Source organism: Dromiciops gliroides, chromosome 1 (genome assembly GCF_019393635.1).
Source record: "Dromiciops gliroides isolate mDroGli1 chromosome 1, mDroGli1.pri, whole genome shotgun sequence".
Lineage (NCBI taxonomy): Eukaryota > Metazoa > Chordata > Mammalia > Microbiotheria > Microbiotheriidae > Dromiciops > Dromiciops gliroides.
In genome coordinates, this window is record NC_057861.1 from 282,979,598 (window position 1) to 282,994,763 (window position 15,166).

Consider the following 15,166-nt stretch of genomic DNA (forward strand, 5'->3'; position numbering starts at 1 on the left):
ATAGTAGAGATGACATCACATGAATATTCACAAAACTTCTATGCTACCAGTGTTAAAAATTAGGTGAGTCATTCTTCTTTTGCACATGTGTCTTCCTCCTCCAAATAAAGTTGTTGGACTGGACACCTTTAAGCTCTCTTTTAATTTAAAAATTCAGTAATTTCCCATTCTCCACTGCATGAAATAATAACATCATCCAAGTTGTATGTGAGTTGTTCCAAAAGTTTATTTGTAAGTTGGTCACCTGGAAATCATAATTCATTTCCCCATAGCATTACAGATATGGTGAAACATGACAATTTCCTAAATGGGGGTTAACTTCCAAACCTAGCTCACACAAGCATATTTAACTTTTAGTTTAACTGAAATACTGTGTGTTTGAAAAAACAACTTCCATTAGCAGGTAAGGAGATAGATAGAAATTCTGAACTGAACTTTTAAGTATTTTTAAGGGGTTTGTAGGGTTTTTTGTTCGTTTGTTTGTTTTTGGCTAGAGATATGTTCTTTTTATAAAGAAAAGGCCTGATTTCACTTAGAGACTTGTAGCTTTTCTTGGAATGATTCTAATATTTAGCTGCCATGAGCTACAAGTGATGAACAAGAAAACTGAGGGGCATGGTATATGCATGATTCCTCTGAGAGGAAAAAGGAATCAGTACTGAAAGAATAACTAAGATAATCAGTTCTCCATTCTGCCTGAGGGCAGGTGGTTTGCAGTCTGGATCATGGAGAAAAAAAAACAGTAGGTTTTGTGATGGATATAAGCTATCTATCACTCACCTGCAAGTTTAGTAATTATAATTTCAGTAATAGCTAAAATACATGATTTGCATTTCATCTTACCTTATTTCCTAATTGTATTATTCATTTCAACAAGCAGATTTTATTTTACAATTCTTTGGAATGTTCGTTGTTATTTCTACATGAAACTTCTCTCACAGAACTAGGTAGCTGATTCAGCAAGAAGCATTTTATTTAAAACAAGTCTTGTAACCATGATAGAAATGTGCTGGCACTGTCTTCCATTAACCTATTAATTTTTCTTTATTCTAAATTCATACTCACACTGATCAACTACAATCTTCTACAAAATAAGTGGGGCAGACATATGACATGCAGTACAAGATGGAATTGTTAATATTCTTCCATTCTCTCCTTGTATATTAACTTGAAAGTGACAAAACACCTAAAATTATACTCTAAAATTCTTCTAAATTAATTTCTAGGGGTCCTTTATGGTATTCAACAAATTATGGTTTTTTTTAAAATACTAAAACTAATCAAACATTGAATAAAATTCTATATGTTTTTTGTTGGGAGTGTGAATTTGTATTGTATATTGAGCCTATGTACCTTTGGATCGCTGCAAATAACATCAAAATAGCAGGCTACATCAGTTAAAAGGAAACTCAAACTAGTTATTTGGGGGTCATGTACATATAATGATGATTTAAGTATATGAGTTTTCACTTCCCATACTGCCTCAAATTGACAGATATAAAAGCCTTTTTAAAGGTTAAGTTTCTTCTTCAATGGAAAATAAAGGGTAAACTTCATTTTACTGACTTCTGGAAATTTTACTGACAAAGCTACATTTCCATTGGAAAAATAAAATGAAAGTCTTAAAAACCCCACTCCAACAACAACAACAAAAAATAAACATCTGTTTTGTTTTCTCACATCTTACCAGCTCAGTTATTTTAGCTACAAATATTTATTTTGCTGACAAATGTTTCCAAAATGTTTGTTTCATTTTTTTGGTAGTGAAATGGTTTGTTTTTGAGCTTAACGAATTGCAGTTTTGCAAATGTTTCCATGGATTGACTGCTGTTCACAGGCCCATCTGTAAAAATGTGCAAGTATGGGCTAAACATTTTCAAAAATTTTCACTCAGCAAAAACCAAGTCAGCTTGTATGCTTTGGGAAATATTTGGACTTTGGCCACAGTTAATATTCAGTAGAGTAGATGTAGCCTCAGTTTCCAGAATATACCATTCTATTAGTAAAGACAGCTACCTAGTTTTTAACCCTCTCTTACTGAATTCCTTTGAGAGTCTAGTGTTCTCATGGAACTCTGCACAAGAATGTTTCAGTGTTGTTGTGAGGCTCTGTTCTACTTTCTAATGCCTTGGCAAGGATCAAAGAAGTTGAAGGAGCAAATGGTTTCCCATGCATATTGAATTCCCTCTTATGCTGATTTTTCCTCTCATTTGAAATTCAATATTAGCAAGATTTTACTATACACCACCTTATCCAGTTAAGAATATATAGGCAATTGTTGTATTCTGCTCATCTATTTCAGTATCACATTTTTTGCATTGAATACTTGCTAACTTTTTTCCTACGTGGTTATATTGTTTCTTGGTCAATTTGTAATGACTATGTACTTCACTCAAAATTTTCTGACATCATTCATTATGAAGGAAAAAGGAATGGTTACTGCTTCCTTACGACATTTCAAAAATGGCACTGAAATTTTAGAATTGGATAACATGCTTTTTATGCAATTTGAAGATTAATTATCTGTCATTTAATTTTACAGTGTGAAAATAAAAATTTTAATTTTTTTTGCTTATTTAGAAATTACTGTATACATCATAGCCATAACAGGTTAAAGCAGACTAGAAAGCTCTAATAGTTAATAGGTTAAGAGATCTTTTAATACCTATAGGAATAATACTACTGAAATAACAACAAATCATAAAAGTAATTATGATTGCAGTCACATATACCATTAATTCATGCCTGTGTGTAATTTTGAAAGATTTGTACAAATTTGTGTACAATAAAATCTAGTCCTTTAACTTTTAAACATATTTGTTGTCGTTTAGTTATTTTTCAGTCATATCTGACTCTTCATGATGCCTTTTGGGGTTTTCTGGGCAAAGATACTGGAGTGGTTTGCCATTTCCTTCTCCAACTTATTTTACAGATGAGGAAACTGAGGCAAAAGGGTTAAGTGACTTGCCTAGGATCACATAGCTAGTACATGGCTGAGGCAAGATTTGAATTCAGGTCTTCCTGACTCCAGACCTAGCATTCTATCCACTGCACCACCTAGCTGCCCAGTTTAAACACATTGTTTAGCTATAAAAGAAAACTGGAATTTTAAAGTCCAAGTTGATAGTATAAATTAGTTTCTATACAAAACACATTTGACATGGATAAACAGGAAGAAAAGAGGTGATTTTTTTCAGGGAAAAAAAGAGTTTACCAAACAATATTCTTTTTATGATTATGTTGTTTCTGCCTAAATGGTTAAAATATTTTGATTCACTGAAAAATATTAGGTTACTTTGGTAATGATATGCCTTAAGCTTTAAGGGTTCAGTGCAAGGTAACAACATGCTGTTTACACTTCAGTGGCTAAGGAATGATATTCTAATGTACTGGTTCAAATCTCATCACAAAACGAAAACATCTTAAAATCTATTTTTCTTATTTTTTTCATATCTACATATTTTGAAGGGATAAAAAGAACACCACTTCACTTGTAAAAAGAATTGTGTTTCAGGAGGACATTTCAAATGAAGGAAAATACTTGCATTAAAAAGATTAAGAGGGGTAATTCTTTTAAAGTTAGTGCTGTCTTCAATCTGTCATTTGGTAGAGGGGGTAGGATGAAGAGATAAGGAGGAAAGGGGAACAGAAGAGAGAGGAGGGAGCAGAGAGGTTGGGAGGAGAGAAAAAAATATGCTTTATGAATATTTCCTACCTTTGATACTCCAAAGAATATATTGCCTTCGGAGAACTGAAAATTTATTTTATTATTGTTATTTTTTTTTTTTTGCGGGGCAATGAGGGTTAAGTGATTTGCCCAGGGTCACACAGCTAGTAAGTGTCAAGTGTCTGAGGCCGGATTTAAACTCAGGTCCTCCTGAATCCAAGGCAGGTGCTTTATCCACTGCACCACCTAGCTGCCCCTTGAAAATTTATTTTAAATGACATGATGCTTCTTTCTAAAACAAATGTCTTTTTAGTATCAACATTCTTTCAGTAGAGACACAGAGTGGTGTACTAAACAGAAGGCTAGCCTCAAGACCTCTCTGCTTGAGCCCTGTTGCTGGCTTTGTGATCCTGGGCAAATAATTTAACTTCTCTGTGCCCACCAGGAAAGTCTCTATGAATAGCAGCTGCAGAACAGATGCCAATTTCTATTGGTACCAGGAGTTTCCTCCCTGGGAATTCCATATATCAGTGAAATCACAAGCCCCTCAAAATAAAATCTTTGGGGGCGGTTAGGTGGCATAGTGCATAGAGCACCAGCCCTGGATTCAGGAGGACCTGAGTTCAGATCCAGCCTCAGACACTTGACACTTACTAGCTGTGTGACCCTGGGCAAGTCACTTAACCCCCATTGCCCCACAAAAAAAAAAAAAAGAAAGAAAGTCTTCCAATGATTTTTTTTTTTAGGTTGTGAGTTGCACTCTGGTCTGAGAAGGTTGAAATTCATCGCATTACAGATTTAAAGCTGGAAGGGACTTCAAAAGTCATCTAGTCCAATGATATGCTGAAGATGTAAGTGTCAGGGTCAGGTTTGCAACCAGGTCTTCTGACTGAGGAGCCAATGGTCTTCCCACTCTCCCCTGCCATCTTCCTTAGCTATGTAATGTAACTTCCATCGTGTGCTTTCTTTTCCTTTTCATCATACTTAAAAAGCCTCAAATCTCTTCTTTAATAATACTTCAGGACACTATGATAGCTAGTGACTGCTATTTCATTTCTCTGGATCTGTTTCCCTATTTGTAAAATGAATGAATTAGACCAGATTATCAGTGAAGTAAGTTTGCAACTCTGCAATTCTAGGTAATAGGTGATATTAATCACATACCATCAAATTATGTTTTTCAAGTAAAGTGGCTTAGGACTGAGTCCTAAAATGAAGGATCTAGAAAGTAGTAGCAGAACAACTTTTTTTTTTTTAAGTAAGGCAATTGGGGTTAAGTGACTTGCCCAGGGTCACACAGCTAGTAAGTGTTAAGTGACTGAGGCTGGATTTGAACTCAGGTACTCCTGAATCCAGGGCCAGTGCTCTATCCACTGCGCCATCTAGCTGCCCCAGAACAACTTAAAAAAAAAAATCTGTTAAAAAACCAAATTAGTTTACAAAATGAGGTTGCAACCATATATTCAGCTCACTGGATTAATTTAGAACCCAGCAAAAAATCCTTTTAAAGACCACACAGCGTTTCTTTTGATGGTTGTTGCTTAATATCAGATAAGGATCAGATAAGGAACTAAACCAAGAAGTGGCTTAATGAGAAGATCCATTAAAATTCTGCTGGAAGGTTAAGACTAGCAATGGTTGCTTATGTATTCCTAAGTGATGTGATTATTTTTGTTATGATACGTCACTGAAAAATTATTAAATAAATTATTGCAAGAACACTGTATTCTTGAAATATACCAATGATGTATTTTGGTCTAGACTTTTATATTCTACTTATGTTACTCTTAATAGATTACATATGCACATCTAACAAAGAACACAGATTTCAGCATTTAACTATGAGCACATTCTTCATAAGAACTATACTATGAATACATGAATACATATATATACCTTATATATTAAAACAATTATAACTGAGAGCTTTATAGAGCTAACGGATTTTTAAAACTATATTTTGTATATACTGTTGTTGGAAAAAAATCATCAAGACATCCTTAAAAGTTCATTAGTCTCTAAAAGATGCTAGTAAAATAGGTCAAAATCTTCATTTAAAGAGTTAGAAACATAATGAACAGAAATGAACAGAAATAATAAATTTATTCCCCTAAACTGTAGGATCAAAATATAACTAGAATTCAGGTTTCTAGGATGGAGCAGTTCTCTAAATTCAAATACCTCTTGAGACTCAAAGAAAAATCTTAAATATTTCCAAAAAGCTAAATTATTATCTCTGTCCTCCTATTTAGGAAAGATAATTTCCTTGATCTTTATGGTAAAACTTTTAATAGATAATAAAAACAGAAGCACACTGTTCTCAGAATCAGTGATAAAACATTAGTTTCATTTCAACTAAAATTTCATAAGTACCTGTTTTATACAGAAAACTATACAAGGTTCTCTGGCAGATGAGGTTTAAACAAGACATTGTCCCTACCATTATGGAGCCTTTACATGTTTAATAGGTCATTTCCCAGAACCTTGGGTGAAGGAGTCCTTCAATTGTGCCTCCCAAAAGATCAGTAAACTCTTCTTTCATCAAGTGCATCTGTTCTTTAATTTTATGTAGAACTAAGAAGAGATAACTCAATAATTGCCACATTAATTGGGGTCTCTTTCTTTAAAAAAAAACAACACTTGGGGCAGCTAGGTGGAGCAGTGGATAAAGCACTGGCCCTGGATTCAGGAAGACCTGAGTTCAAATCCAGCTTCAGACACTTGACACTTACTAGCTGTGTGACCCTGGGAAAGTCACTTAACCCTCATTGCCCCGCAAAACAAAGAAAAACAAAACACCAACATAAATTAAACCTCAACAAAAATTTCCTCTAATTTTGAAAATAACCTACTTCTTTTTAATTTGTGAGCTTACTGAAATTTCTAGGACTAACTATGAATAGAAAATCTTGTATAAAAGGAAAGATGTTTCTAAATATTTCCATTTTGACCAGAAATTGCAAAATAAAATATTTTGTGTTATCTATGTATGCAGGGGTGTGAGAAGACAGAATCTATCAGGTACATATTCAAATAAACATTAAATTAGTGTGCTTATAAATGAAGCTTGTATTGAGACTGATTTAGAACATAAAACAGGGTCTTAAAAACCTAGACGATGTTCTTGACATTATGGATGATGCCACTTCCGCAAGACAGAAGACCATTGGATTTTGAATTCTCCATGAGTAGTACTGATGACTTTGTGCTAAGGCATCCATACTGTGTCACTTCATTTCCACTACAATCAACAGTAGTTATGAAAAAAATGGCCAGGGTTCAGAGTACTATCCCACCTAAGGATAAAAGCTCATTGAATTTTTTGACATCATGCTTCTACTGACTCTCCTTGACAAGGTAATGAAATGATAGCAATTTGTTTTGCATTATTCTCATACCCTCTTCTTTCTGTGCCATTCAAATGAAGCTAAGCTATCACTCTCACATTGCTTTTTCTCACTTTATGGCTTCACATGCTCCTAATAGTAACCTCCAATCCAATGAGTGGATTCCACTTATTTAAAGCCCTTTTCAATCTCCAGGAAGTTTTAAAAAATTGGATAAGCAATTAAAAAAACCTGAATGATCCAGCTATTGCAAAGGGTGTGGGACAGAGTTACAGTCTTTCTTTTGGACATCCACATCAAATCTAAGTAAAGGGAATGCTAAAATAAAGACTGAAGGGGTCCTAAATTCTAAAACTGACCCTCCTCACACCTTTTTATATATTTGTGTGCGATGTGTGTAAGTCTATGTGCTAACGTGCTTTTCAAGCTGATAATGTAGCTTATGAACGAGAATGCCATATGCTTTGATCATGTACAAAGGCAACAGCATTTACTGAATGCACACTCCCATGTGAAGATCACTATACTAGCCTGAAACTCTGCAAAAAAATACAAACAACATCCTATAGAAGACTAGTAGGTAAGAAGCTCTAGGCCTGAAGAATACAACAAATACATGGAGCTGTTAAAGTCAGGTTGGGGACATGTTTACAAAGGTCATTTCAAAACAAAACAAAAACAAAATATCTTTTAAGAAATGTATTTGGGACAGCTAGGTGGCACAGTGGATAGAGCACTGGCCCTGGATTCAGAAGGACCTGAGTTCAAATCTGACCTCAGACACTTAACACTTACCAGCTGTGTGAACCTGGGCAGGTCACTTAACTCCAATTGTCTCACCAAAAAAAAAAGCAGAGGTGCCAAAAGCCAGTCAGCAACATCCCATGTAGCCCAAACCAGATTAAAATGTAATGGGAAAGGGGCAGCTAGGTGGCACAGTGGATAAAGCAGTGGCCCTGGATTCAGGAGTACCTGAGTTCAAATCCGGCCTCACACACTTGACGTTTACTAGCTGTGTGACCCTGGGCAAGTCACTTAACCCTCATTGCCCAGCCAAAAAAAATGTATTCAATTCTCCTACTTCAGTATATAAGGGATAGGGATTGGACTAAGGGTTTCACTGGTAATAGAGAATGTCTAGGTAAGGAGATTCTTTCTACCAGTGATGGTCAGCACCTTCTCTGCACCTCATAATCTTAGAAAGGTATCTACAGCACTGACATATTAAGTCACTTATCAAGACTCATGGCATCAGAGTACATAAGAGTTGGGACTTGAACACAGGGTCTTCCTGGATTCCACAATAATTCTTTATCCACTACACCACACTGCCCCCTCAGTTTAGCAGAGAGCAAAGTGTTGTCATTATTTTAAGGACAAACTTCCAATTAATTTTTTTAAAAAGTGGAAACTTCCAAGGTTTGTAATGATAACATCATTAAACTACAAGGGATCTGTCATTTGATTTTTGGCTATCCAGATATCACACCATGCATGAAGGTGTTAAATATATATATGTGTATTATACATGCATATATGTAGGTATATAAACACATGTGTGTATGTATATATGTATGTATACGTGTGTGTATAGATAGATATAGATAGATATAGATAGATATATGGAATTTGTCTCTGTTCTCTTATTTTAAGTACCATTCACTTTTACTGGGCAAGAGCTTTCACAAAAAGTAAAAATGTACAGATATCCTTGTGACTTTAAAGTTGATATTCCATTTTCTAATATAGGAAAAAAAATTCTACTGGCCAACATTGTCACAACAGTGACTTTGTCTAACTGAACAATGAACATATTTGATTGATTTCAGTACTAGCAGTAAATCATAGACTTGGAATTAGAAGGGACCTCAGAGGTCACTGAGGCTAGTGGAATGGAAAGAGATGAGATTAAGAGTTAGAGGGGGTGGATTCAAATCCTGGGCCTGTTACTTATTATCGATGTGACGTTTGGACTCATTTTCTTCTTCTATAAAATGAATAAATTGGATTAGATTATCTCTAAGGTTCTTTCTAGGCCAAATCCTATTGAAATAATGAGTCCCATCAGTAAGTTGGACTCTAAAACTTAACTTTTCTATGTAGATGCCCTCAAAATTTTTTACTTGTTCTGAAACAAAAAAAAATGTAGAATACTCAAACATATATAGAATATAATATATATAATTCTATATATAATATATAGAATTCTAAATATTATGTACAGAATAATTATATATAGATTTTATGCATTGTATGTAGGATACAATGCATAGGATTAGAGAATTCTATACATTGTAGGTCAGATACAATGTGTAGAATATATATGAAAAACTAACATATTTTCCTATTCTTAAGCAATGCTATTATGCTATTGTATATCATCTCTAGGCATGGTTGTTATAGCTTTTTAGAAATTTTATGTAAAAATTCACAATTATTGACAACAACAAAATAATATTATAATCATTACAAATGAGTATTTTCTATATTTTAAATTTTGTCATTATTTTAAATAAAAAATATAAGGATGAAGTCTATTAAACAGCACAACACAACTTCTTGTTAAACAAATCTAGTCCTATGCCTTGCCAAAACCGTACAAACTATTGAAATACATGTGAACCAGCAAAAATATGGCCTGCAGGATTAATAAAAGTCTTGTAATTACCTGCAGTGGGATCTGTAACTGCTTGACTGGTAATGCCAGATGGTGGTTCTTGAAGCTGGTATGTCGCATTCGTAGAAGGTGTTGTTGGACTGGTGTTGCTGCTTGTCATGTAATGTGATGGGTACGGTGAACTATTATAATACTGTGCATACTGACCCTGGCCAAAGCTGGTATAAGACGCATATTCCTACCAAACCAAAAAGACAACATAAGAGGATTCTGTCAAAATATTGCATTAAACCTTCCAAGTCATAACAGCAAACACATGTTTATATTGCAGTGTTTTCTCTGAACTTCACACAGTAGGGCAAACAAAATAAACACAGGCTGATCTGTTTATACTTGCAAACATAAATCTTATGTAAAACTGGGAATGTTTTGACACTTTTCCATGCAGCAAGATGCATATTACTAGCGATAATTAAACCAGTCACTTAAAAAGGGCACAGATTCATTAAAAATTTAAAGAAAAAAATATAAATTTAAAGAAATCAGGGGAAATCTACTAAAATCAGAGAGTTCACTTCAGAAAAAAGAGAGAAACATCTGTTACATATTTTATATTTTCCAAAAATTTTCACATTTTTACTTTACAAATTTACCTGCTGTGAACTATTAAATCCAGAAGAATTTGTGAGTGAATTATTTCCTGTGTACAGTCCTGATGATGTTGTAAAACTGCTACCTGGAACAAAATGTATTAAAGAAATCATGGTTACTAAAATTTTCTGGAATGTATTTGCTTTATCAGGGCTTTTCTATTGTGTATGGTTAAAGATTCATTTTAAACATTTAATTAATTACTAAGATCTTCAACATTAAGAAATATAGATGATTTCCTTGATTATTTTTAGTTCCAAATCCATAATCCTATAAGCCTAAAATTATTAGAATTTGAAACCAAAGGATTTCCTGGTCCACCTGAAATTCACATAAACAAAGACAATATAATATTTAATTCTAAACCACCAGTCATGCAATGAGCTTTTTTATTTTAAAAATAATATTTAGTTGGATTTTTCCCCTTTATTCTAGAGTACCCCAAATGCTTTTATATAAATATATTTACATTTTCTAAAACCCTTACATATTAATTAGTATATATATATTAATATCCTATTACCAATATGGATAAATTAGAGCCCTCAGGGAGATTCATTATACATATCAATCCATGGAAACTTGGGCCAGAGTTTTATCTATTAGGACTTGTTGCCAATGATCAATCAATTGCAGATTACTTTATTTACAACTATAGAGACAGATAATAAGCACAAAACTAAGTTCCTTGTGTTGCACAGAAATTCACAGTTTTATATAGAAAATGTTGATATGCATGGTTATTTCAAAACACTATCCATTTTTTCAGTTTAAAAGATAATATTTTAATATTTAAAACTCTTAAGAACTTGTCAATAAAATTCATTTGGTGCATAATATAAGAGAAAACCTTGAAAAAGTCACCACAGATTTTTTAAAAATGAAAAATATATTCTCTCTTCTTGTTCTCAAATAGTTTGCAGCAAAAATTCATTATACTTATGTAAAAATATTAAAATATTTCTTAGATTTTCTTTTGTATTCATGTAATATTCCTCTTGGTCAAGTTATATATGATATTTAGTGAACAGCTCTAAAATCATGAATCTGTCCATGTTTCAAAAAGTTACATTTTGTTAATCTAACATGAAACCTAATTCACATTGAGAAATTCTGTTAACAGTCACACTAACTCATATGTTGGCTTTCTTTGTATTTTAACATTTCTAATAGTACAATCTAGTTGGAAAAAGATGTAGCCTTTTTATGTCATGTAAGTAAAAATATTTTTGTGCATCTACCATAAACAATAAGTATAATTAGAATATTTGTACACTAATAATATATACTAAAAACCAATCCAATCTCAATGAACAAATTATTTTCATATTAATAGACAATGATGATGCCTATTAAAACCATATCAATAATTTTTAGCATGGGCATAAAGGGATTTTTTGTTTATTCTATATTTATGTATATCATTGTATGGCTAATAATGATTTTAAATATGAAAGTACTATCTTTTAAACTGATCAAATGGTCCTTTCGACCTATTCATTGTGTTCATACTGCTAGGATTATCCCTAGTCTAATTTCTACAGATATTGATCTGTGATAGTTTATGACTTTTATTAATAGAGAGGATACATGTGTAAAAAAATAAGAATAAACTGAACAAATGGATAGTTTTTTGAAATGGCCATGCAAATCAACACTTTCTATAAAAAGGTATGAATTTCATTGCAACAGAAGGATACCAGTTTGTTACCTTTAGCTATGATACAGTATTTATTTACTTAGCTATTACACACATATAAAAAGTCTACTTTTAAAAGAATGATTCCCCCCTTATGCCCATGGCAGCTTTTGGAAGAAAAGCCAGCAGATAATTTTGAAGACTATTTGTGGACCTATAGGCCACTGGGCTATTACTGGGTAAATTAGGCTTTAGCATACCAAGATGGTACCCAAGTGACCAGCCAGACTTAAAGGTACTTCCAAGGCTCTACATTAGTATATGATAGACATTTGCTGGCTGACTGCATACCGCACTGGGATACCACTTACAATGTTGAAGTAGTTATGTACTAAATGGCATGGTAGATTTAATTCCACTTTCAAAAGTATCTTTCTCCCAGGAAGAATACACACTGTAGTATATACTTATACATTGGAAAATCTTGCTTAAACATTACATTTTCATCTAAATTATAGTTTTTTCTAATGCTTCCTAGACAAATCTAGAGTTAGATTTAAACTAACCAGAGACAATCACTGCCATTGCTAACAGTATATGGATAGGAGATATATAATATGTTACTGATTCAGTGCTTAGATTTTTTTACGTAATCTTCTGTTATACCTGAACTAAAATCCTAAAGGGGACTTGTGTTTATCTAAATAATCAATGATCTGCACCAAAGTTATGGTAAGATTCAAATAGTGTGACCAAAATTATGTGTTGCTTTGTGGCAAGTACTTGAATGTGTCACAGCTTTTCCAAGAGCAGTGTCATTTAAAGATTGAAAAAGAAGATAGAAAAAGACTATCTCAGCAGGGTGCAACTGATTGGAACAAATTGCTGTGATTAAAGAAGACTTTATCTAGTAGGTGTTAACAGCAAGACAAACACACAAAAAATCAAATATATAACAGTAAATTCTTTCTACAGAGGAGAGGAATTGTTTTCTAGCCAAAAAAATTTAATCTATGTATTATTTAGTTCGGGGGGAAAAATTCCTTTCCTGTGTGTGCCTGTGTAGGGTCTTCAGCATCAATAAATTTCAACACAGAATTCGCAGATGCTTAGAAAACTCTTAAGAGCATGGACATGACCACGGTGGTTAAGCTATCTCAAGTATCATGCTATAACACTTGCCAAACTGTCTTTACCCTTTCTCTGGCTCTACTATTCAATAACAGGATTTGCAGTAGTTTATGATGCCAGCTATGTGTGGTCCTATACTGGGTATATAGAATGTAAATGGAATGAAAAGTTGTTCTGTACTAAATTCCAATAACAGGATGAGATTGTGTTTTTATATGATTTTAATAAGCCTTTTCCCCAAAACTGTAGGTCTAAGAATTAGGCTTGACATGTATACAATTCCCTTATGATATAAATTTATAACTTACTTTTTTATTGATGAGCAAAAGAATCGTATAATCTTAGATATACAAGAGATTTTAAAGGTCATCTAATCCAACCTCCTATACCACATAGGAATCCCTTAATTGGCATCTCACACTTAAGTTTTGTTCCAGATTTTGTACATATCCAGTAAATGGGAGCATAATAATTATGGAATGAGCCCATTCCTTTAGTGTATAGCTTTGTTAGAAAATTCTTCCTTATATTTCCCCATCTGCTTCCCTGTACCTTCTGCCTACAAACTTCAGTTGTTTCCTATTGAATTATATAATTTTTCTTCCTTATGTTGATCCTTCAAATATGGGAAGGTAGCTACCCTGTTTCCTTAAGTTTCTCCTTTTCAAGGTTATATATTTCCAGTTCCTACAAATGTTTCTCATATAATTTTTTGAGGTCCTACATCATCTCAGTTACCTTCTTTTGGATTTGATATTACATATATAACATCATTAGTATCCATTTCCTTTTCTCTACTCATACAGCCATTGGTTTTGTTCAGGACCTTATTACCTCTCACCTGGACTATTGCAAAAGCATGTTAATTAATTACCCAGCATAGAGTCTCTTTCCTCCTAATCCATAATCCATAATCCATGCCGCTGCCTTATTGATGCTCCTAACACAAAGACACACAAGTCTGATCATTTCACTACCTTTTGTCCTTTCAACCCCTTGGTTTGAGCTTGGCAGCTAAAATGGCTCCTTCTAAGATAAACTACAGATCCTCTGTCTGATTTTTAAAGCCCTTCACAATCTCCAAAGAATCTCGTTGGATTTACTGCATACTCTACCACCTGCCTCTTTGCCTCTGCACAAATGTTGCCCCCCTTAGAACACCTCACTTTCTTCAAAACTAGGACTAAATATTCCCTTATAGAAGTAGCTTTTCCCAATCACATTTCCCTGGTTTCTAGTGTCCTTCCCCCATAAATTACTTTGTATAAGTTTTACATTTAATTTTTGTGCACTTTATGGACTGCCTCCCATTGAATATAAGTTCCAAGTGTAGAGGAATTTTTTTGATTTTGTCTTTTTAATATAAGCACCTAGCATAACATCTGGCTCACAGTAGATGCTCAATAAATACTTGTTGAAAAAAAAAGACAAATCATACTCTCCAGTTTGTGAAAATGTCCTTAAAATATGGCATCCAGTAATGACCAAGATACTTCAGATGACAGTACAAAATACAGTAGGGTTGCTGTCTCCTTTTCTGGACACCAGGATTATTAATAAAGCCTAATTTTTGAGTGGATTTTTGGGTACTTTTGATTAAATAGTAATTATTATTATTAATGACTAGCATTTATATAGTGCCTACAATGTGCTAAGCACATTACAAATTTTATTTCATTTGATTCTCATAACTACCTTAGGAGAGAAGTGCAATTATTATCTCTATTTTACAGGTGGGGAAAGTGAGGTGGATACATCTTGGGCTTACGGACCACTAAAACCCATAACCGAATTATATTTTGGTCATATACTCCTTATGCTGTGATTACTGAGTTGATTTGCTAAATCAATACCTGTACTAAATTTAAATTTTTGCTTTCAACTTGTTCGATTAGACCCATAGCCCCTGTCTTAGAATATCTTTTTTAATCTTGATTACACAAGCCAATCAGCTTTTTTGCCATCTGCAAAGTTAATAAGGATATCTTTTGTATTCATTTGAGTTACTGATAAAATTTTTTTTAACAAGAAGGAGCTGAAGGCACTTCTGAGACCATCCAGGCCTTGCCCAAGGATCTCTACTATAATATCCTCAAGAGGTTATCTAGTACCTG

The 15,166-nt window shown here is 33.5% G+C and overlaps 1 protein-coding gene across 4 annotated transcripts in view; it reads right to left on the reverse strand.

Moving 5' to 3' along the window:
- Positions 1-15,166, reverse strand: part of EYA1 (EYA transcriptional coactivator and phosphatase 1) — a 165,114-nt gene that overhangs the window by 93,556 nt on the left and 56,392 nt on the right. For all 4 annotated transcript variants that reach the window (XM_043979451.1, XM_043979450.1, XM_043979452.1 and 1 more), the window contains 2 exons: positions 10,285-10,367; positions 9,683-9,869 (listed from right to left, as the gene is read on the reverse strand). In XM_043979451.1, the coding sequence (XP_043835386.1) occupies positions 9,683-9,869; positions 10,285-10,367 (270 nt within the window). The remainder of the gene's footprint in view (positions 1-9,682; positions 9,870-10,284; positions 10,368-15,166) is intronic.